The 23,538-nt window shown below is 41.0% G+C and overlaps 1 protein-coding gene across 1 annotated transcript in view; it reads left to right on the forward strand.

Moving 5' to 3' along the window:
- Positions 1-23,538, forward strand: part of CDH2 (cadherin 2) — a 251,248-nt gene that overhangs the window by 220,861 nt on the left and 6,849 nt on the right. Inside the window, exon 15 of the mRNA XM_086372273.1 lies at positions 16,468-16,632. Coding sequence (XP_086228399.1) covers positions 16,468-16,632 — 165 coding nt within the window. The remainder of the gene's footprint in view (positions 1-16,467; positions 16,633-23,538) is intronic.

The following is a 23,538-nucleotide window of genomic DNA, read 5'->3' on the forward strand; positions in this document are numbered from 1 at the left end:
CCACTAAAGCTTCCTTCAAAGTCAAGGTGATTTTTCTTTCCATCATTTAATGATACTTCTTCTCACTCCTCCTCCAGGGATAAAAGCAACTATGGGTCTTCTTTCTTCTAGAAAGGGCTTATTAGTTTCCTTATTTTCATTCGGTTAGATCTCATTATGCTCTCAGCGATCTTAAAGTCTCAGAAATCTGTGATTTAATAACATATTGGGCTCATTCTTAGCATTAGAGTATGAATGATAATCTCATGATTTTTTTTTTCATCCCAACCAGAAGCAGAAGGCTTCCTCCAGGTTTAAGAGTAGAACCATCACTCATGTCAACAAAACATGTTTCTAGGACTTCCCTGGCAGTCCAGTGGTTAAGACTTCGCCTTCCAATGCAGGGGGTGTGTGTTCAGTCCTTGGTACAGGAAGATAAAACCCCACATTCCTCATGGCCAAACAACCAAAACATAAAAGAGAAACAATATAGTAACAAATTCAGTAAAGACTTGAAAAATGGTGCACATCAAAAAAATCTTTAAAAAGGAGCATATTTCCCTCAGCCCAGAAACTTATTGTGTACCCGACTTCCAGGCAATATGCTCTCAGTCAAAAGTAACCAGTAGTTTTTATTTCTGTCGCATAGATCAGCATTACCTGGTTTTGGATTTTATTGTAAAAATGAATGTCGTATACAGTAGGTACTCTCTTGTCTGGATTCTTTTACTCAGTTTTATCTGTATGACTCATCCATGCTACATTTGGAAGTAATTCATTTTTTTGTCGTTGCCAAATACTATTCTGTTGTGATAATTAACCATGTTTATCATTTCTACTAAGATTGGACATTTGAGTGGATTTAGTTTTGAGTTATGAATAAAACTGCCGTGAATGTTCTTAGGCATGTGTTTTGGTGCATTTCTGTTGGTATGTGCTCAGGGGTTGGATTTCTAGGTCCTGGAATGTGCATATATGTGCAGGCTTAGTACAGTCTTGCCAGTTTTCCAAAGGAATTTTACAGTGCACGCCTCCCCCGGCCACAGTGTTGCATGAGCATTCCAGTTGCCCAGCATCCTCACTAGCACTTGGGTTTTTCTCAGTCTTTCAAAATTTTAGCCACTCTGATGGTGTGTGCCTCACTGTGATGTAACTGGGATGTTCCTACCAACTTACTTGCCATTTTTATATCTTCTTTGTGAAGTTTCTGTTCAGCTTATTTATTGACTTTTCTATTGGGTTGTCTTCTTATTGATTTGTAGGAGGTCCTTATATATTATGGATATCAGTTCTTTGTCAGATAAATGTATTATAAATATCTTCTGATCTGTAGCTTTTTTATTCTCTTACTGGTACCTTATGATGAAAAGAAGTTTTTAATTTTAATAAAGTCTAATCTGTCCATTTTTCCCATTATAGTTAGTGCATTTATACCTATTTAAGAAAACTTTATCTCCCTGAGTTAATGAATCCCTCCCTCAAAAAAAAAAAAAAAAATCTTGTTGAATTATTGTTTAACCTATCATATTAAATCTGCGACCCGTTTATAGTGGACTATTCATGTGGTATAAGTTATGGATCAGGGTGTCTTATCTTCTTAGAGGGCTATCCAAGCACTGTTTATTAAACAGATAACCCATCTCTACTGCATGGGAGGGGTTCATTTGTCATAAAGCAGGCAGTTTTATACATGTGGGTCTGTGTGGAAGATTCCATATCTATTTGTGTATTCTTAGTCTATTTGTCCTCTTTGTCTACTCTTGGGCCAGTACCATGCTATTTTCATTACTATAGCTTTCTAATATATCTTTCTATCTGTTAGGATGATTTCTCCAACTGAATTCATCAAGATTTGTCTTTTAAAGTTTTGGGTGGATTTTATCATTTACTTCTTTTTTCCTTAAGGAAAAAACACCCTTTATTTAGTACTCTCTCTCAGTGAATTTATGCCAAATGCTTCTCCAAGTTCTAAATAAGACACCATTGCTTTTAAATCTGAAAATTGTTGTCGGTTCCTGAGAAATTCAGTTTTGTGAAATATATTGTATGCGATTGTCCGTAATTCACAAGTGGCTTCCTGTTAGAAATTCTATTTCTCTGAAGCATGCATTAAGCCTTCTTGGCAACAGACTTTGGCTCAAACTTTTATGTTAGTTGTTTTTTTTTTTTTTTTTTAAAGACATTATTTCTTTACAAGAGTGAGCCTTGAAAATGGAAATGGTGCCATGTTACATTCTAGACAAGTTTTGGTTGATTTTTACTACACATAACTGGTATTTTATGGAGCGTGGGTGTTATCTTGTGATGTGACTGGAGACTGTGCTGTAGGAAGCAGACAGCTTGTCATGATCAGGCTAAGGTCTCCTGGACGTCTCAGCCAGACAGTCTTACAAAATCATCAGCATCCAAAGATGGGAAGATCTCAGAGGTCAGTGGAGGTGGTCGATGGAGGCTTGAGGCTACAGAGGAAGGCAGGTCTGCAGCAGCTGTCGCCAGGAGGGTGGGATGCCTAGCTTAAAGCTGGCTTAGCCAAGATCCTTATTCTTGCTGCCAAGAGGAAGTATCCCAAAGGAGCTAACTGCTTAGAAAGAACACAAAGCAAAACAGTCCTTTACAAGGGAGCCTTTATCTTCCCTGCTGTTGATTACCATCTCTGTTTAATTTCTGTGCCCAAACACAGGTTGCTAGTTTCTCTAACAAAAATACTGAAAATATAGAGCCCAAGAAAAGAGAAATGAAACAGACAAATAAACAAAGCCCTCTATATTTTTCTTCCTTGTCTTATGTTCGGTGTACTTTTAGTGTGTGGATATTCCCCTCTGGTTTCCATAGTCAGGAGACTAGGTCGGGCCCATCTTTGAGACTGGCATTGGAAGGGCTCTGAACACAACCATTATTTCCTCACAGTGCTATTGGCAGTTGGACAGACTCAGTATAATGCCCAGTCTCTTTTCAGAGGGTGAGGTCCCTGCTTTATCTGCTTCACTGCTGGAACCAGCAGGACTTTGGGTGGTTATCAAGTCATGCTTAATTATCCTCATTAGTAAATGTCCTTCAGTGCCCTTTTGGCCTGTGGGACTGGTTGCAGACACTGTATCCTCTTTAATGATCTTCATATCTAGTTCCTTCCCTATCAGCATCACTAATAAAATCAGTGTGAATGTACAGTATAACCAACTGGTAACTCACAGTGCTTCTGGAACCATCCCCTTTTAGCCCCAGGATGGGAAACAGTAAGTGGTAATTTCCTGCTCTTTAAAGCTTGGACTTAAAGCTTGTTGTTCTTATATTAAAGAACATAGTTGTTCTTATATTAAACATATACTGAATGGTATTATAATACTCACAGTTGTGTTTAGTCGCTCAGTCGTGTCTGACTCTTGCGACCCCGTGGACTGTTAGCCCACCAAGCTCCTCTGTCCGTGGGTTTTCCCAGGCAAGAATACTGGAGTTGGTTGCCATGCCCTCCTCCAGGGGATCTTTCCAACCCAGGGATCAAACCTATGTCTCTCACATTGCAGGCGGATTCTTTACCCACTGAGCCACCTGGGAAGTCCATGAATAACTTAAGTACTTTTTAAAAAGAATAAATGGGTTTGATGACCTACTGGAAAGCACTGCCCACCCTGATTGGATTCCTGAGGTTTGAGAATCTCTTCTGAGGTTCTCTGAGAGTAGTGTTTCTCACAGTAAGTACGCAGCAGGTTCTAGATCCATAGGTTCCATCTGACTCATCCAGATGTGTCAGGAAGAAGGGGGTCTCTGGACACAGAGGAGATGCAGGAGGTCCAGCAGCTAAGGAAAATGGGACAGGGTGTTTCAGGCTCAGCCAAATCCAGGGAGAGCGGCTCTTGCCTACCTGGCGTCCATACACCATGGGGATACTAAAGTCTCCTTGATTGAGATCCAGACGTGCACGTGTGAGGAATCACATTTCAGGATAAGAGGGCACCGTGACAGGAGCTCTTTTTAGTGGCCCAGGATTCCGAAACCCAAGAGACTCAGTTGTGACTGCTGGGACTGCTGTGACATCGCCTTCCAATGTAGGGGAGGGTGCAGGTTCAATCCCTGGTCAGGGAGCTAAGATCCGCATGTCTTACGGCCAAAAAACCAAAACTTAAAACAGAAACAATTTTGCAACGAGTTCAATAAAGGCTTTTAAGATGGTCCATATCAAAAAAAAGGGGGGGGGTCCTTAAAAAAAAGAAGATATGATTGCCATGTGAGTGTCAATTGAACTTTTTTCCCAGTGAAATTAGTATCTTTCGTGATCTCAGAATTAGGCTCAGTACATCACTAGATCAGATCCCCAGCATCTGCATAACACTGAAAGCACTTTCAACAGAGCTGAAGCTCCTGAGATGGAGAAAGAACCCACAGTTCCTGTGACTCCGGGTTTGGGAAGAGGGACTCTTTGGGGTGATGACTTAGTTTCTCTTCTCATTGATCCTCCACCTTGCCTTTTAAACTGCAATAGAGTTGAACTTCTGTACATCTAACCTGTGTTATGTTATTTCCCACTTTCGTGGCTCAGTTCAAGGTCTTTCCCAGCCTGGCCAAGCCACCAAGATTCCATCTCAGGACATCTTCTCTTGGGGGTCCCAGGTTAAATCAAGTGGGTCTGCTCTGCACTCTAGCAACATGCTCTGTCTGCCTCTATTTTGAGATCTTATGTGCAGCCCTGGTCCTGACCTTAAACCCCATGAGAGCAGGAAATTGTCACATTCATTTTTTATTCCACTCTCTAGGACAGTTGGCACCTGGCAGGCACTGATGCATAGAATGTTGGTGCATTGGGCCCTCTTCTGGAATCTCTTAGTTTGCAAGTCTTTCTACAGGGTTCATTGAACCATTGCAGCCTGATAACTTTGCTCTCATTTTTTTGAAATGTCTGATGGCTTCAGGAAATGATGATCATGTTCATAAACACTTGTGATTCATTACATACTTGTTTATTACATGTTCTGTGTCAGGCACTGGGCTCTGCTCTCAGTTGATGTGTCTTTTATAATCTTCCCAACAAACCTGTGCATTAGTCCAGTTTTCACACCCAGGTCCATGTGACTAGAGGGGCCCAGCTCTTGTGTGGGCTGGTATAGGGGTCAGATGAATGATGTTTTATTTACTTTTACTGGTCTATTCCAGGAAGATACTACTAGATAAAACCAATGAGGCTGAACACTTAGCTTCAGCTTGTTAGATGACTACTGCTAATCTTGCCTTAGAACAGGCAAAGAGTAAGACCTAATTAATTTAAGCATGGCTTACAAAATGGAGCACATTTTGACATTGACAAACATAGAATCTGGAGAAACAATATGAGCAAGTTGTTAAGAGATCTGAGGTATAGTCTGGGCAACAGGTACTAAAATCTAAAATCCAGGCTGGATGCCTAGACAGAAGAATGAGGCAGAGGTACAAGAGAGCACCTGGAGACCAAACCAGCCAGTTGCCCGAGACCAGAGATCTCTGCTCAAGCCAAGATGGTCTCTAAAGATTACCCGCCAGTCTCAGGAACTACCCCCAGTGTGGGCAACCAAGCCCAACCCTCTGACTCAAGCAGAGAATAGAACTGCTATATTTGATCCTTCTGAATAACTGCTTTACAAAATCTTTCTGCTTTATAAGCAAAGTAACTAACAGATGGCTGACTCTGGACATACCTATGGAGACCACTTTCAGCATTTTCATTGTTGGCTGAAGCACACTCTGTTAAATGTGTTCCCAAGTTATTCATCCATTCATACCCACCTGCAAACACCAGAATATATTAGTTATTGAAAAAGTGACACTGATTTCACCAGAGGAAAGTTTCACCAGGAATTTGGGTTAGCACACTGCCATCCCTTTTCCATGCTGTTTTCAAAAACCTTCCTGGCCAGATGCCTCACAGTGGTAAGCTACAGACAACGTATGTTCTGAACTGGCCGATATCCATTCCCTACTGGGCACTCAGTATTTTTAATATGGACTTGATTTGCATGTGAATTTTTATTTGCTACCCTGATCACTTCACATAAATGAACATCATATTTTATGTAATTCGGCTTAATATTCATTCTTCCTGACTAGTTACGTTTATCACATTTGGTTTAAGAGGTATGGAAAGCTACCCAATGATGAAGTAGCAAAGATTTGTATACCAAGTACGTGTTACTGGTGTACAAAAGCAAACAAACAAACAAAAAACAGAAACCAAAACCTAAGATACTAAGTGGTGAATATGCCAGAGTTCTACCAACTGGCCCAATCTACGAGTATCTGTTTTTGTAAGTAAAGTTATATTGGAACACGGCTTTGCACCATGTCCATAGTTTACATACTGTCTATGGCTACTAATACACAGTAGCAGCAGAGTTGAAGGACTGGGTTAGCAGAAAAGTTCACTCTGGGTTTTCCCATAAGATAGTACTGAAAAATCTGAACAAACTTTTTGGCCAACCCAATATTTTGACAGACACTCTATGGCCCCCAAAGCCTCAGATACTTACTGTTAAGTCCTTACAGAAAAAGCTGATCTCTGCTATAGACTTTTTCCATTAATAAAGTTTTCATTCACTTTTTTTGTCCAAAGCTTGACTACTGTGTAAGTTAGCACAGGAAATGTATATAATCCACCTAAGTCACTCAGATCCGAGAGAGCCAGGATTTGAATCTAGATTCTCTGGTTTTAGAATCCATTTTTTCATCCATACATTTCTGTCCAAATTTTCCCTCAGAAAGTTGTTGAGATTTGATTATGGAAACATAATTTGATTATGGAACCACATTGTTCATACTGCTTTTCAGTATGTATGGATGAAATGTATGGATGAAACCTACCTAATGTTTTAGTATTCACGTTCAATTTATTTTCAGGGAGGCCATATATTTTTGGGAAAAAAATACTGATATGTTGGCCAGATTCACTGTTGAATGAGTTATAAGTGTGTGAAAGGGGTAAGAATAAGAGAGAAACTTTCTGTACAAATAAATTAGATTTAACCTCAAAAAAAAAAAAGAATCCATTTTTTTAAAGTCACAACATGAAGCTCCCTTTTCTGTATTGATTTTATGTTTACATTTATCTTAAAGGAAATTCCAAACCGACGTGACATAAACAAGTGAAGGACTTGGTTGCTCTGTCACCATATTCCCAACCAAATATTGCCATTACTTCATTACCTATTTTTAGATTTCCTCCAAGCTAGAATAATAGGTCCTGCTAAGGTAGAATGACTTTGACCTTATCAGAGTGATGGCATTTTTGTTTTTTGTAAAGTTGGGACTTGGGGTAAAAATATTACTGAAGATGCATTTGGAGGTTACACTTTTTGTCTCCCAAGATACATGGTGCTTGAAAGGGTTAAGAAAATATGTCCATGTATTTAGGGCTGTCACTGAATGACATGGAAACAATGGGAAATTATAGAATAAAAATTAATCTCAAATTTCTGAAGAAGCATCATCTTTCTGAAGCCCCTTTTGACAGTGAAAATGAAAGTTGTTCCGTCGTGTCTGACTCTTTGCGACCCCATGGAATTCTCCAGGCCAGAATACTGGAGTGGGTAGCCTTCCCTTCTCCAGGGGATCTTCCCAACCCAAGGATCGAACCCAGGTCTCCCACATTGCAGGCAGATTCTTCACCAGCTGAGCTACAAGGGAAGCCCAAGAATAGTGGAGTGGGTAGCCTTTCCCTTCTCCAGGGGATCTTCCCAACCCAGGAATCAGACTGGGGTCTCCTGCATTGCAGAAGGATTCTTTACCAACTGAGCTCTGAGGGAAGCCCTCAACTCTGCTGGAAATGCTCTGGGTAGCCATATCCTCGTTTTTTTCAGCAGCACTTCTTTCACAGCTTCACTTTCCATATTTTTGTAACAGTTTTACCCATAGAGTTTATATATATATATATAATTTTGGCTGTGTCCCTCAACGGGTGGGATCTTTATTCCCCAAAACGCACCCCCTGCGTTGGAAATGCAGTCTTAACCACTGGACCACCAGGCAGAGTAGTATGAACAGTAAACCAAGGAAGCAGAAGCAATGAATGTGTTTAATGGAGGCTCACCTCCCTCCATTGTGGGGAGTGGAAAATTGGTTCTCCAGTGAGACAAACGTGGATGAAAACTGAGAATGGAGAACCTTCATCTGTATATTAAGTCTCCAAGTTATTTTATTTCTGTTAGGTTTATCAGGTAAACCAGAAAAGATATTAGCAATTTTTTTGGTTTTGGGGACTTTCATAATCCATAGAATCAACTTAGTTTTCCACAGCAGTTCACCTGTGTAGATAGTTACCATCATAACCATATCTCACTGGGGAAGAAAATCAGGTTGTAATGTAATTTACATAAAGTTGCAAGGGCATTTGACTTACCTCTCAGCAGCTGTATGGTAATGTGTTGACGCCTTATTGCTATTTTATTCAGTTATTTTTAATGCCAGGAGCTATATAGGGTAAGGTGGTAATGTTCTCCTTTGCTGTCTCCCATTCCTTTTTGAGAGTTTCTTGCCTGTGCCATGGTCAGCTCTTTCCCGGGTAACTTTTTTTTTCCCTTGAGAATTTTGTTCATTTACTTTCATGTTAGTATTTTTATTTCTCTGTCTTGAAACATTCAAAATGTTTACCTTACGAGTTATCCATTTCAAATATAGCAAACCAACAAGGACCTACTGTATAGCGCAGCAAACTCTGCTCAACATTATGTGGCAGCCTGGATGGGAGCGGAGAATGGATACATATCTGTGTATTGAGTCCCTTTGCTGTCCACTTGAGATACTCGCAACGTTGTTAATCACCTATATACTCCAGTACAAAATGAAAAGTTTAATTAAAAAAAATGTTTATATATTTAGGAATTTGAAAATTTCCTTGCTCTTACTACTGTAAAAGGAATATTTCCACTTGAACTGCCCCTTGCCTGGAATATAGCAAAACTGGCTCTTGTGTTCCACCCCCGGTTCTCACCCATGGAGGCTGAGAACGGACCGGAAACTTTGAGCCCTCTCCCCGTGCCTCACGTGCCAGACTGTTGGAGACAAGTGAAGACACAGTTCTGACTAAAAGTCAGTGAGGCTTCAGCCAGCTATGCACAGACCAGAGTCCTAGGTCCCCATGCCTTCTTAGCATGATTACCTTGAACTTCCCTTCTGGCTCTTAAAGCGCCTCGTGTCCCCCTGCTCAGCAGACTCTTCTATTCATTTCCTCACTGGCCCAGACGACAAGATACAGCTTTTTATTTTTTTGTAGTCTAGTTGATTTACAATGTTGTGTTTAATTTCTCCTATATAGTAAAGTGACTCACGTATATGTTCTTTTTCATATTCTTTTCCATGGTGGTTTATTGTGGGATATTGAATATGGTTGCCTGTCTACACAGTAGGACCTTGTGGTTTATCTGTCCTGTAGAGAGTGGTTTGCATCTGCTAATCCTGAACTCCTCGCCCCTTCCTCCCCCACCCTGCCCCCTTGGCCACCACAAGTCTCTTCTCTGTATCTGAAGATACAGCTTTTGTATTTGTTACTTTGATTGTTCTGCTGGTCTCTGTTTGCCTCTTCCACACTGTCTGAGTCTGTGACCTTGGGCAAATCATTAACCTCTCCAAGTTACGGAAATCAATGGGATAGAAGGGCAGGGTTTTGCTTGGAGTGTCTGAGGAATCCCATGAGGAGGCACCTAAGGTAACTCCTGACCGATGATGGGCACCAACAAAAGCTGATTTCCTTCTTTCACACTCTCAGAGCTGAAAATGGCATCAGGTACCCAGTAGGCTCCCTTAAGATACTTGTGAAACGGTAAAGGAGTATTTCCATCACTCTTTAAAACACGTAATTGCACAAGTCTGTAGTTTTTGCCAGTCATGGGACTTTCTGAAATTTCTGCCTGGGACTCCAGAATTTCTTATCCTAAAACACCATTTTATTCTATTTAAACATAACCAAATGCCTTAAGGTTGATTCCTGGTATTCTTTTCTGAACCAATTATAAATCATTTCAAGTCAGGGGAATTTAATAAGAAAAGGCAGAACCAGAGTTTAAGCTGCTAACTTCTTACTGACTCTCCCAGAATTGTATCACCTTTAAGATATTTTAAATCTTAGACCCAAACAAAATCTTTCAGTTACTTGCAATGTTAATATTTAAAAACCCTAATTCCATGCCTACTTTTCATGGGTGTAGGTGCTTAGTTGCCCAGTTGTGTCCATCTCTTTGTGACCCCATGGACTGTTGCCCACCAGGCTCCTCTGTCCATGGGGATTCTCCAGGCCAGAATACTGGAATGGGTTGCCATGCCCTCCTCCAATGTATCTTTCCAGCCCAGGAATCAAACCCAGGTCTCTCAATATTGCAAGTGGATTCTTTACCATCTGAGCCACCAGGGAAGCCCATGAATACTGGAGTGGGTAGCCTGTTCCTTCTCCAGGGAATCTTCCCAACCCAGGAATCAAACCAGGGTCTCCTGCATTTGCAGGCAGATTCTTTACCAGCTGAGCTACCAGGGAAGCCCCTACTTCTCATGATCATTGACAAATAACACATTCCAAACATTATTTAAGATTTTCTGTGGCCTTCTTTTGAAAGTTGGATTTATCAGGGAAAGTTGATGTTAAAAAGGTTGACAATCATCAGAGAATTTTCAGACTCACTTTTTCTCTAGAGAATCGTAGGAACCAAACAAAGATTTCTGGGGCTGTGTCTTTATAATCTTCAGAAGTCCGTGAACCCAATGACCTTGAGAGTGTTTCCAGTCTCCACAATTCTCTTTATAATTTTCATCCTTCATGTTGTAATTTGTGTGTGTAAGTAAAGCATCATGAGACTATGCAGATGTATAATTTAAGAGGCTCACATAGACTGACCCCTTGTCAAAAGGCTTAAAATTGTCAGGTCAGGACTCTGCCATATAGCACAGATGGATATGGACAGAAAATCACATCCCTGTGTCCTGAGGACACTTCTGCCCACTTCATACCACCGTCAGATTTTTATATCCTGTATTTGAAATTGACAAGGCAAACCATCACAAAGAAAAGTCAAGCTGCATGTTCTAAACCAGATTCTAGTTTCCTGTAAATCAGTGGTTTTGTGCCTCTTTTTTTGATGTCAGTGTATCTGAGGAACAATGCACGTTTGCATCATGGGGGATGGTACTCACCGTGGCAATAAGTCCCAGCAGTGGGCCCCCGGGTCTTTCTCTTCCTTCCCCTGATAAATTACTGCCATGGCATGTCATGCGATCCAAAGCACCTTTCTTGAATTGGTTGCTCTTGTGCACACTCAGCTTGAATATCATCCCTGAGACTTTCATTCAACACTTATTTATTTATTTATTAATTTTTGGCTGCACTGAGTCTTTGTTGCTGTACATGGGCTTTCTCTAGTTGGGGAGACCAGGGGCTGTTCTTCCTTGCAGTGGCGTCTCTTGATACAGACCACAGGCTCTAGGCCCTCGGACTTCAGTAGTTGTAATTTGTGGGCTCAGAAGTTGTGGCACATGGGCTTAGTTGCTCCGCGGCATGTGGGGTCTTCCTGGACCGGGGATTGAACCTGTGTCCCCTGCATTGGCAGGAGGGTTCTTATCTGCTGAAATTCTCAACATGTTTTTAATAAGCACTTTCTGTGGGCCTGACACATTAACCACAGACATCTTGAAACTACCTGCTCTGGTTCTTAGGAGAGTAAGAAAGGGCTGTCGAAAGATAACAATCTATAAATGAACATGCTGTTGTATGTATACACTAATAAGTGAAACAGACCAGGTAGACAGGCTGTCCTTGTCCAAAGAAGCTAGATGCTCTCAGCTGTAACAAATAGCTGTGTCAGAAGTAAAGCCTGATTTTATGCCAGATCTTCCTGTTTTCAGGTGAAATATCCCAACATCTATAGGTTGACAACTTATTAGAAAACTTTTTCTGCACTGTCGACCAAACATAATGGATTTCTGTTCGTCACTTTGGTATGGTGGGAGCTACATAAGAAATGAGGGTGGACAAGTTCTTTCCACATAAGAAATAGCACAGGCAAATCTCACTGCCTCTCATGTCTTCAGTTATGCCCCAGAAATCACTCTGTATTCTTACATGGAATGTTCATGATATACTGAGGACTGTCAAGAAATATGTCACCAGGTTAATGGCAACCCACTCCTGTATTCTTGCCTAGAGAATTCCGTGGACAGAGGAGCTTGGTGGGCTACAGTCCATGGAGTCACAGAGAGTCAGACATGATTGAGTGACTAACTCTAAAGACGGTCCTTAAGCATAAGATTCAATCACTTAATTTCATGTAATTGAGACCTCTAATAAAGCATTTTACACTCTCAGTGTAAAAATATTTATTAACTGTCATCATCCATATACTTATAGTCTGTTTTCCCCTTTCTACAAAAAGCTTCCATCAGAAGACACGCTTACTCACAGTTACCCCCTCTATTAAGCTTGGTAGTTATGTAATTAAACATGGCATGGAAAACCATGCCTCTTCACATGCAAGCATTCAGAATTCTCTAAATGAATCCCTCTTTCTATTTTGTGAAAAGCATTTTAACATTTCAAAGGTTTTCGCATCTGTCGTATCATTGTCTGCCTCTGCTTTCAGATAGTCTATAAATAACTCATACGTTCTATAAAATTTTAAATGGAGGCACATGTGTGCAAGATCAAGGTGCGTTTTCACTCAAGGTTTGTATGGATGCTTTGAAATATGCTCCCCTGACAGGACACTGCATCCGCACGCCTTTGCTCACAATGTGGATTCCCCCAGAACAGTCTTTTCTCCTGAACCCACATGTCATTCAAGGTGCAAATCTGATGTGTTCTTTCCTTGTCTGAGCATTTTATATTTGGCACTGTACCGAGTTTACATCCCACGCTGACTTGTCCTACTCCGTATACCTGCCTCCCATGTCACCTTGTCCATCCCTCAGAGAGGAGCTTTTTCTGAGTGCCTTCACTCATTAGCTTAGCTGAAGCCCTTGGTAAGGAGTTGTTTAGGGGCGGGTAGTCTAGAATGAAGGCATCTCAACAGAGTTCAGTTTTATTTTTTTTTAATATATTTTTTAGATTATTTTTATGTGGACCATTTTTAAAGTCTTTAGTGAATTTGTTACAGTATTGCTTCTGCTTTATGTTTTGGGTTTTTGGGGCCCTGAGGCATGTGGGATGTTAGCTTTCCGACCAGGAATTGAACCCGCACCCCCTTCATTGAAAGGCAGAGTCTTAAGTACTGGACCATGAGGGAAGTTCCTAGTGTTTGGTTTTAGAGCAACATTTTGAAATCAGACACACCTAGTTTTGATGCTCATGTCAAATAGGATAGCGGCTGTGTGACCTTGTACATATTACTCAACATTCCTGAGTCTGTTTCTTTATCTCAAATTATGATAATGAAAAGACACTTATAGGAGGCTGGTGTAGTGCCTGGTACAGAGTGAGATGAATATCAGTGACCCTTCCCCTCTTATCTCCTCTGTTGTTTTAATCATTCCTCATATCCCTGCCCCTCCTCCCTCATCCATCCCAACCTTGTAGCTGGGACAAGAGCTAGGCTTTGGAGTCTAATCTATTTGAAGTCCTAGCATATCTCTGTGTCTTATTAGATCTGGAGCCTTTGACAAATGACTTGAGTGATTTAGACTCAGTTTCCTCAATTCTTAAAAGAGGATAATAAAACTCAGCGTCACGCAGTGTTGTTCAGAGTATGAATGAGCGAACATATGTAAAGGATCCTGAGCATTGCCAGAGCATGGTAAATATTCAAGCGTTGAATGAATCAAAACCACTACCAGATCAGATCAGATCAGATCAGTCGCTCAGTCGTGTCCGACTCTTTGCAACCCCTATAGAGATACTATAAACAGTTTTGAGGTGGTTTTAGACAGAGATGAAGCCTGAACTAAAAAGAGGACCATAAAATCTGTACTTTCTGTAAATATCAACAGTGAATTAGATAATTTTGGTTAAGCTAGGGATGTGATGTTTCTTATTAGCAGAATTTAGAGGTTTGAAAAATATAAAGTATTTGCCCAAACCTAAAATTTTGATGCATTTCCACATTATACTTAGTGTCTTTGTACATTGCTGTTCAGCTGGCTGATGCTAAAGCTAAAAATAGTTAAAGATCCAACCAGTGCCCAGGGCATCCTTCTTCCCAAGTTCTTCTCTGCCTCTTGAAGTGGACAGGCTGTATTTCAAAGACATGCCCCCAGAACTGCTCTGGAAGAGAATACACACTCCCTAGCCTCATACCTCTGAGCCAGAGGTTGACAAACTTTTTCTGTAAAGGGCTGAATGTAAGTCTTCAGGGCCTATATATAGTCTCAGTAGGATATTCTTCTTGTTCATTGTTACCACTGTTTTAAATAATCCTTTAAAAATGTCAAAGCCATTCTTTAAGAAAAAAGGGCGCAGATCAGACTGGCCCCACCGATAATAGTGTGCAGACTCTAGGCACTGAGGGGGCTTCCCAGGTGGCGCTAGTAGTAAAGAACCTGCCTGCCAGTGCAGGAGACACAGGAGACGTGGGTTAATCCTTGGGTTGGGAAGAGCCCCTGGAGGAGGAAATGGCAACCTACTCCAGTATTCTTGCCTGAAGAATTCCATGGACAGAGGAGCCCTGCAGACTATAGTCCCCCAGGTCGCAATGAGTCAGATGCGACTGAGCATGCGCACACTTCCTACAGATGTTTGAAGAGAAGCGTGGTCTTGAAACCTTGATGAACTAACTGCTGCTGCTAAGTCGCTTCAGTCGTGTCCAACTCTGTGCGACCCCATAGACGGAGGCCCATCAGGCTCCCCCGTCCCTGGGATTCTCCAGGCAAGAACACTGGAGTGGGTTGCCATTTCTTTCTCCAATGCATGAAAGGGAAAAGTGAAAGTGAAGTCGCTCAGTCGTGTCCAACTCTTAGCGACCCCATGGACTGCAGCCCACCAGACTCCTCCATCCATGGAATTTTAAAGCTTTCCTTTAAGTAAAGGAAAATACAGTTACAACAATTTTTTTTTTTTTTTTTAGTATTAAATCAATATAATATTGTAGTGGAGGGAAAAGTTTTCTCTACCCTCCTAGTGTCCCTGGCTGGGTCTGAAAATTAAACCAACAAAGACAGATTAACAGGAGAAGAACAGACACATTTGATGGAACTTTTGCCTTCACATGAGAATCTCCACAGAGAATGCAGGCCCTGGAAGAAGCGACCAGAGCTGGGAGTGTTTATACCCTGTAGACAAAGAAACAGTAACTTTGTAGACAATTGATAAGACAAAGGTCTTGGGCTTAGAGTAGTAAATGGTGAAGAAGTAACTAGGAAAATAGGGTTAGTTTGAGAAAGTTTGCCATTTAAAAAATATTAATAATGTCATTTGCAGCAGCATGGATTGCCGTATTGAGTGAAGTAAGTCAGAGAAAGACAAATGTGGTTATATCGCGCTTATATGGAACATTAAAAAAGAGCACAAATGAACTTGTCAGCAAGACAGATATAGAGTTACAAATGCAGAAAACAAACCTGTGACCCTCAGCCGGTAAGAGTAGGGAGGGATAAATTAGGAGATTGGAGTTTACATATACACACTACTATATATAAAGTAGATAACTAATAAGGACCTACTCTATAGCACAGGGGAGTCTGCTCAACACTCTCTAATGACCTATGTGAGAAAATAATCTAAAAGAGTGGATATATGTATATGTATAACTGATTCATTTTGCTGTACAGCATAAACCAATACAACATTGTGAATGAACTATACTCCAATAAAATTTTTTTTAAAAATAATAGCATTTTTTATAACCAAATACACCCAAATATGACTGTTACATTATAAAATTATAAATGAGATCATTTTCTGTTTATAATTTTTAATTTTCTGAGTTTTATATCATAAACACATAATTTTACTATCATAAAAAAGGAAGTTTCTTTGTACAGAGTTCTCGGTCCCAAATGCTAATCTCTGGTGGTGAGTAGGGTTTCCCTCCTCCTGGTTCAAGGAGAGGGGAGCCTTTCACATCAGAATTTTGTGACCTGTTTCAGAGAAGAAGGGTGAGATGGGGAGAGTCAGAGTGACTTTCCTGTTTTGGCTGTTTTTTAAAAGAGTGCTTGAGCTTCAGATATTTAATATGCCACGTTGCCATACCTGAGGGCAGCCTGTTCTGAACCCCATCAACATTTAATGAGCACTTTTGCTTCTGTGGTACTACCGTATTTTCTAGTCGATTTTTTAGTCATTTTGTAGCGGGACCTCCTCTCACTGCTGTTTCCCATTGGAAGCTGATGAGGAACATAGGAAAGCAGATGGCGCACAGACTGTCGAAATGAAAAACACAGAAGAAAGAGCTGCGTGAAAGCAATATTTAATCATAACATGAAAAGCTCGTGGTGGCAACTTTTCCATTATGTAAAATTTCATTCATTTCTGTGCATTCTGGGTATGCGTTTAAAAACAGAGGTTGTAAGTTTCCATCCTCATGCCCATCTCCTATGGGGTTTTGGCCTTGTCTCTTGCAGGACTACGATTTGAGCCAGCTCCAGCAGCCTGATACGGTAGAGCCAGATGCCATCAAGCCAGTTGGAATCCGACGGTTGGATGAGAGGCCCATCCATGCGGAGCCCCAGTACCCGGTTCGATCTGCAGCCCCACACCCAGGGGACATCGGGGACTTCATTAATGAGGTGCCGAGAGAGATTCGATTTCTTTAAAAGGGTGTTTATTGGATGCTAACGGTACTATTGAGGCTTCCCAGGTGGCTCAGTGGTAAAGAATTCAGCTGCCAGTGCGGGAGATGCAGGTTCAGTCCTGGATCGGGAAGATCCCCTGGAGGAGGAAATGGCAACCCACTCCAGTATCCTTGCCTGGAAAATCCCATGGACAGAAGAGACTGATGGGCTACAGTCCATGGGTTCGCAAAGAATTGGACACAACTGCACAACTAAACAACAGAAGTACTATGGAGATGACAATTTGATGAGAATATAGCTATGTAGTTCATTAAAATACAGCTCTTTTTTTTAATGTTATTTTTGTGCAAAAGCCAATGTGACTTCAGTAACAGAGAACAGATGAGATGGCTCTGATCAGCCCTAAAGAGATCTGTCAACTAATATTCTGTTTTTGTAAATCACAGCCTTATATGTTACCAGTATTAGTCACACTCTCTCCCAAGGATTTTTCCCATGATTACAAGTAATCAATAGGCTAAAGATATTATGTTCTGTGTTTAAGTCGCTCAGTCGTGTCCAACTCTTTGTAATTCCATGGACTGTAGGCTGCCAGGCTCCTCGGTCCTTGGGGATTCTTCAGGCAAGAATACTGGAGTGGGTTGCTATGCCCTCCTCCAGGGGATCTTCCAAACCCAGTGATCGAACCCAAGTCTCTCGCATTGCAGGCAGATTCTTTACCGACTGAGCTACCAGGGAGGCTCAAGAATACTGGAGTGGGTAGCCTATCCTTTCTCCAGGGGATCTTCCTGACTCAGGAATTGAACTGAGGTCTCCTGCATTGCAGGTGGATTCTTTACCAGATGAGCTACCAGGAAAGCCCCAATGATATTATAGTGTATTCTAATTTCATTTATTAGCACTAATACTTGCAATAATAGTTCACTTTCATTTCCCTCACACTGTACCCTTTGAATCCCACAAATGAAGAGAATTCAGTGACTACCTAGGTGACTCAGTGGTAAAGAACCCACCTGCCAAGTGAGAAGACATAAGAGACACGGATTTGATCCCTGGGTTGGGAAGAACCCCTGGAGGAGGGCATGGCAACCCACTCCAGTGTTCTTGCCTGGAGAATCCCATGGACAGAGGAGCTATATTTCTTAAGGTCACTAAGAGTAAGACACAACTGAAGCAACTTAGCATACATGCACCCAACGACTAGAGAGTTCCATCAAATAAGATTAGCAGGAAGAACAGCTAAATTAAATATTATGTAAGTGATTTAAATACTTGTCTAGTTGAGGAGTTTTAAGAGCTTCTGCAAGAGGCACGCTAATTCTCTGTTGAATATAACAGATAATGATTTCCACTGTCAAAATTATTATGGCATTCTTTTATTTCATTACTGACCAAGAGTTCTGCTACATTTAATCCTGAAGTTTTGAAGTCAAATGATTTAATACTGCTTCTTTTGATCATGTCTACAGTTTTACTGCAATTCTTCTTTGGAATTTTTATTGTTAGTTTAAGAGAATGATACATATTGATATTGATTGTGACTATATGACAAGACTCATGTTCTCTGGCCGTGTCCTGGCATTCAGAAACAGCAAGACCAGGATTGGTCCCAGTGCCTTTCACAGTGGAAAGCATCTGTTGTATATTACTGCCTTCAGTCCTGTGCTGATAAGATTCATTTCCTGAAAATGAAAGGGTTAGTCACTCAGTCATGTCCAACTCTTTGCAACCCTATGGGCTGTAGCCCACCAGGCTCCTCTGTCCATGGGAGTCTCCAGGCCAGAATACTGGAGTGGGTTGCCATTCCCTCCTCCAGGGGATCTTCCTGACTCAGGGATCAAACTCAGGTCTCCATATTGCAGGCAGATTTTTTTTTTTTTTTTTTTTTACCATCTTAGCCACCAGGGAAGCCTCATTTCCTAGGCTTCCATGAAACAGTCATATATTACATCTACATAATCAATCTACCTTAGGTTTTTAGATCCTCTTATAGTTTGTAGGAAAAGTTTTGAAACACAATTAGCTAATCTGTCTTTACAAATATTCATTACTATCTATTCCTAAAGTACATATGCTTCCTAAAAAATATGCTTTTTGAACATATCTATTCAATTCTGTTAAATAGCTAATAGGTTAATTTGTAGTAGACATGATTTAAAAGCTGACAGAAGGCAAAAACAAAGTCTAGGTAACTCCTTTATGTGTAAAAATATGTCCTGACTTTTCCAGATTATTTATACAATAGGCTTGGTTAGGGGAATTAGCAGGAGTATACATACACACACACACACACATATATAACTAGATATTTTTGAATATGTAAGCATGCTTGATGAGTTTACTTCTAATTTAGCTTTCATCCTTATTATTAATTCCTGTGGTTGTTGGACTTTCATAAAGCAAGAATTCTGGCTTCAGTGAAATTCAACTAATACTCACCTGAGGGTTCCCTGAAGTATCACTGTTCTGTGGGACTCTTCCATTCTGTCGGGACACTCCTCTTTTCTCAAGAGAAAGTTCAAGCACTAAGGGTCATTTCTAAGGCTGTTTGTAATCTGTCCTGCCCTCCTTTCCATCCATATTCCCTTCTTGTGCTGTAGCCCCACCAAACTATTTGTAATCCCTCACAAGCATCACAGACTTAACTATAAATTAACTTTTCCGACTGAGCGACTGAACAACAACTTCTACAACAGCAACAGCTTTTGCAAAGCCCTTCCTTCTTAACTGTCAGGAAATACCCATTTAGCCTTCAGATGCAGCTCAAATATCCTCTTCTCTGTGAAGCTGTTATGATACCTCTGTGAAGGGTTATTATTAATACCAGGACACTCCCTGGGTCACAGCCCTCATGTGGGGTATAGCTGTGTCAGCATGTCCACTCTCTGGGATGAGGGTTATTTCCTGACCTTCTTTTTGTAACCTGAGCATCTGCTGTGTTTAGCAGCTCCTAGATTCCGTCGTTTCAAGGAGTTCAAGGACTGGGACAGGGGTGGGGCATGCGTCATTTATTTATTTACTTTTGGCTCTGCTGGTTCTTCGTTGCCGTGCGGCTTTTCTTCAGTTGCAGCGAGTAGGGGCTGCTCTAGTGCGGAGCGAGAGCTGCTCATTTCAGTGGCTTCTCTGGTTGTGGAGCGCGGGCTCTAGGGCACTTGGGCTTCAGTAGCTGCAGCGCATGGGCTTAGTTGCCCCACAGCACGTGGAAATCTTCCCAGACCAGGGATCAAACCTGTATCCCCTGCATTGGCCGGCGGATTCTTAGCCACTGAACCCCCAGGGAAGTCCCCGTTTTTGAAAAAATATGACTGGACTTCCTTCAGTAAAGAGAGGAGAGTATTTAGGTTATAAGGTTCAGTTACCCAACCGTTCTAATGGCACAGTAGGAAGAGGTACACAGTAGGAATTTCAATGTGGAAATCTCCTTTCTCAGGTACACAGTTTCAAAAGCGGCTGGAGATTATAACAAACGTGTGAATACCTAAATGAAAAAGTTTGTTCCGAACAACTGACTTTGCACATCAACTTCTGAAATACAGCCCATTCATAATTTGAAAGTTGTCTGCCTTTGTTAGAAATGGCTCATTTGGCAGTCGTCTTGAGCTTGGTTGAGGATCATTCATTCAGCAGATAACTGCCATATAGCTACTGTGTACATCCACTGCCCGTGGTACATGGATAAGACAATAGAGGGCGAGGCTCTCGGTGTGAGTTCCCCAGGTTGCTCCTAGCATGATCTCCATACCAAGCAAACATTCCAGTATCTGAACTCTCCCCGTTGGATGCCCCCGTTGGATCTGGTTCTTAACTCGGGGATCCAGCTTCCTCTCAGGCCCCTCCCCCACCTGCATTCTACAGGCAGGCAACAGAGACCTCTACTTGTAGTTCCTTATCTCAGCTTGTAATTCCTGCCAGCGCCAGGCCCCACACTGTTTTTCCTGCCTGGAACACCCTTTCCTCTTTTTCTAGATATTAGTTGCCCGTGAAGGGTCAGGCACACAGAGTAAGGATGGGCGCCGTCCAGCGGCATCCGCTTGTACCTGCAACTCACCTCCCTCCATTACTCCTATCCAAGCATCCCTTCTCATAACCTCAGGGCCCTCCGGTGGTCCAGAGGAGGGAATGTGCATCCCTGGGGGACCTTTGTGGGCAGACTGGTTTGGTGAGTACACGAATGGACAAGAGGACCGCGTTTGGAAATCATTCCCCAAATGACTGCTAAATCCTCAAAACTGGATGTAAGACACAGAAATGTGGAGGAAAGGAGAAAGGGGAACCCTGAGTCTGTACCTAGAAATGCCCTACTTTTGGACACAGAAAGAAGAAAGTCTAAGGCGTTTAAGGGCTCACAGAAAACAACTACAAAGTGGGTCCAGGGATGTGACAATCAGTTCTGTGAGAAAGTTCAGTGGGATCAAACTGTTAAAAGACCCAAATCAGAGATAAGATTCAAACTCACTGTGTAGACTTGTTTGGTATCTTTCTATAACTAGACTGATAAAAATAAATACAGGTAAAGTTTTGAGTTGAAGGCACCTATAACTACATTTAAAATGCAAACAGATTTCTTTATATCTAGGTTTTATTTGATTTAGCATAGTACTGAATGTTCCAAAGGAAGAAGAATATAGTGGAGATTATAATTGGAGTGTTTTTATAGATGTAAAGAATAGGTAAGCTCATGAGAACAGTTTCTACTTTGTTTATTTAAATAATGAATCTCAAAAATGATAACATTTCTAGACTAGTAGATAACGTAAAATAAATCACACATTTTGAATTTCAAGCACAGAATTTCATCCTGTTTTGAGACTTCTAAATAAGATCTTCGGAGGGTGAAAAGTTGAAACTAAAAGTAATTTAATCTCAGGCCAACAGTAGATATTAGCATACCTCCAATAACTATATTAATCCTGTGTATTTCTTTATCTCAGAAATATAAAAACCAAGGGCATATTTCTGTTAAAAGACCAACTTTCAGTCAATATTATTTTAAAATGTATGGAAGGCACTCCTGGAATAATGTATTTAAAACTACCAAAGTTTAAAATATTTGCCTTTTTTCTCCAGTAATTAAATTTAATATATTCTTTTGTGTTGAAGTTCAAATCCAGGTGCCTCATTTAACAGCTCTGTTACCTTGTACAAGGTTAGGGTCCTTGGATGCAATCACTTAGATTTCTAGTTTCCTTATTTATGAAACAGGGATCATAATAGACCCTTCTTTTAAGATTGAAATAATACAGTCCACATAAAGTGCTTAGTTTAGTGACTGTAAAATCTCTTAATTACTGTCAGTATCATATTATCATTACAGCTGCTATTCAGGAGTAAAAACTTTGTACTGCCCTTTAATTGTAAATAAAACAAGTAAAATACTCTAGTTCCAAAAAAAAAAAAGCTGAAGTAAAGTGAATTCTGCAGAAAAGGATATAGTAATGTTGGCACTCATAAGTCACAGAATTTCACTTTCACGTGATCATGATATACTTTTATATTTGCAGATATTTTAAAACTAAATCCTGGCTTCTTCTGAAAGGTATAAATATAAACATGAGCAAGGTGCCAATGTGAGCAAACTAAGCCCAGGACAGTAGTACAAATTACCATCTAGAATAGCTGTTGGATGTCAAGCAGCATGTGCAGCATCTGAAATGAGTACAGAACCACCTCAGCAGAAAGGGATGTCATGATCCAGTACAACCAAAGTATGGTGATAGAAATAAAGAGGACCAGAGAGACTACAGGAACTACTCTCAGTCACGGTTTGGGGAAGAATTCCAGGAAACAGAAGTGACATTTTTAATGGCCTTTAAACAGATGGATAGATGGATGGAAATTAATCAAATGAAAAAAAATATGACATAGGACATTTTAAACAAAGGGAATCACGTTTCAGCTAGCAGGAAATGAATATGTAAATAACATGGAGATACTCCAAAAGTAAGATGTTTTTAGGTTTGAGGGGATTTTGCTGAATAATTTAGTGAATAATTCAGTTATGGTTGCTGGAATTGAGAAGAGTTGCAAGGGAAAGGTGAAATGACTGCTTCTTGAAGGGTTTTGACTGTATCCTATAGGTTACCCTAACATCCAGCTTCAGGCATTTAAGTAACACCTCCTAGTCTTTTCCATGTCTGCAAACAGCTTTTATGATGCATTTAAATATTTTATCAATTTTAACTTCTTTTAAATAAAAATAATTGTTTTAAAATGCCTGTGCACCGTTTAAGGAAATGGCAACCCACTCCAGTATTCTTGCCTGGAGAATCCCATGGGCAGAGGAGCCTGGAGGGTTATAGTCCTTGGGGTCGCAAAGAGTCTGACACGACTGAGCAACTAACACACACACACGCACCATTTAAAAATCATCTTGCATACCCCCAGGGGGACTCCTCCCTTATTTTGGAAGCATTGCTACAGGGGATAGCAGTCAGAAAGTTTTACTTGGGGTTGGGGGTGTGACATCAAATAACGTCTGAGAGAGGAACCAACAGTAGTTGGCAAGATAGAAGCAGATAGAGTCCTGGGGACATGGAAACCCGCTAAAGAAGCTTTTGCCATGGTCCAGGCAGGATGTTCCCTGGAGATCTTCTGTGGTGGCTCAGACAGTAAAGAATTTGCCTGCAGTGCAGAAGACCCGGGTTCCATCCCTGGGTCAGGAAGATCCCCTGCAGAAGGAAATGGCAACCCACTTCAGTATTCTTGCCTGGAGAACTCCATGGACAGAGGAGCCTGGTGGGCTACAGTCCATGGAGTTGCAAAGAGTTGGACACGACTGAACAACTAACACTTTGAAGCAGGGTGTAATGATGACCTGAACTGAGGCAGTAGATTTGAGACAGTAGGGGGACTGACTGTTAGGGACTGACTCTTGGGTTTTATATTCCTAATGTGTTCCTT

Source organism: Bos grunniens, chromosome 24 (assembly GCF_055505025.1).
Source record: "Bos grunniens cultivar Pamir isolate PY7600 chromosome 24, Bosgru_T2T1.0, whole genome shotgun sequence".
NCBI classification, from domain to species: Eukaryota; Metazoa; Chordata; class Mammalia; order Artiodactyla; family Bovidae; genus Bos; species Bos grunniens.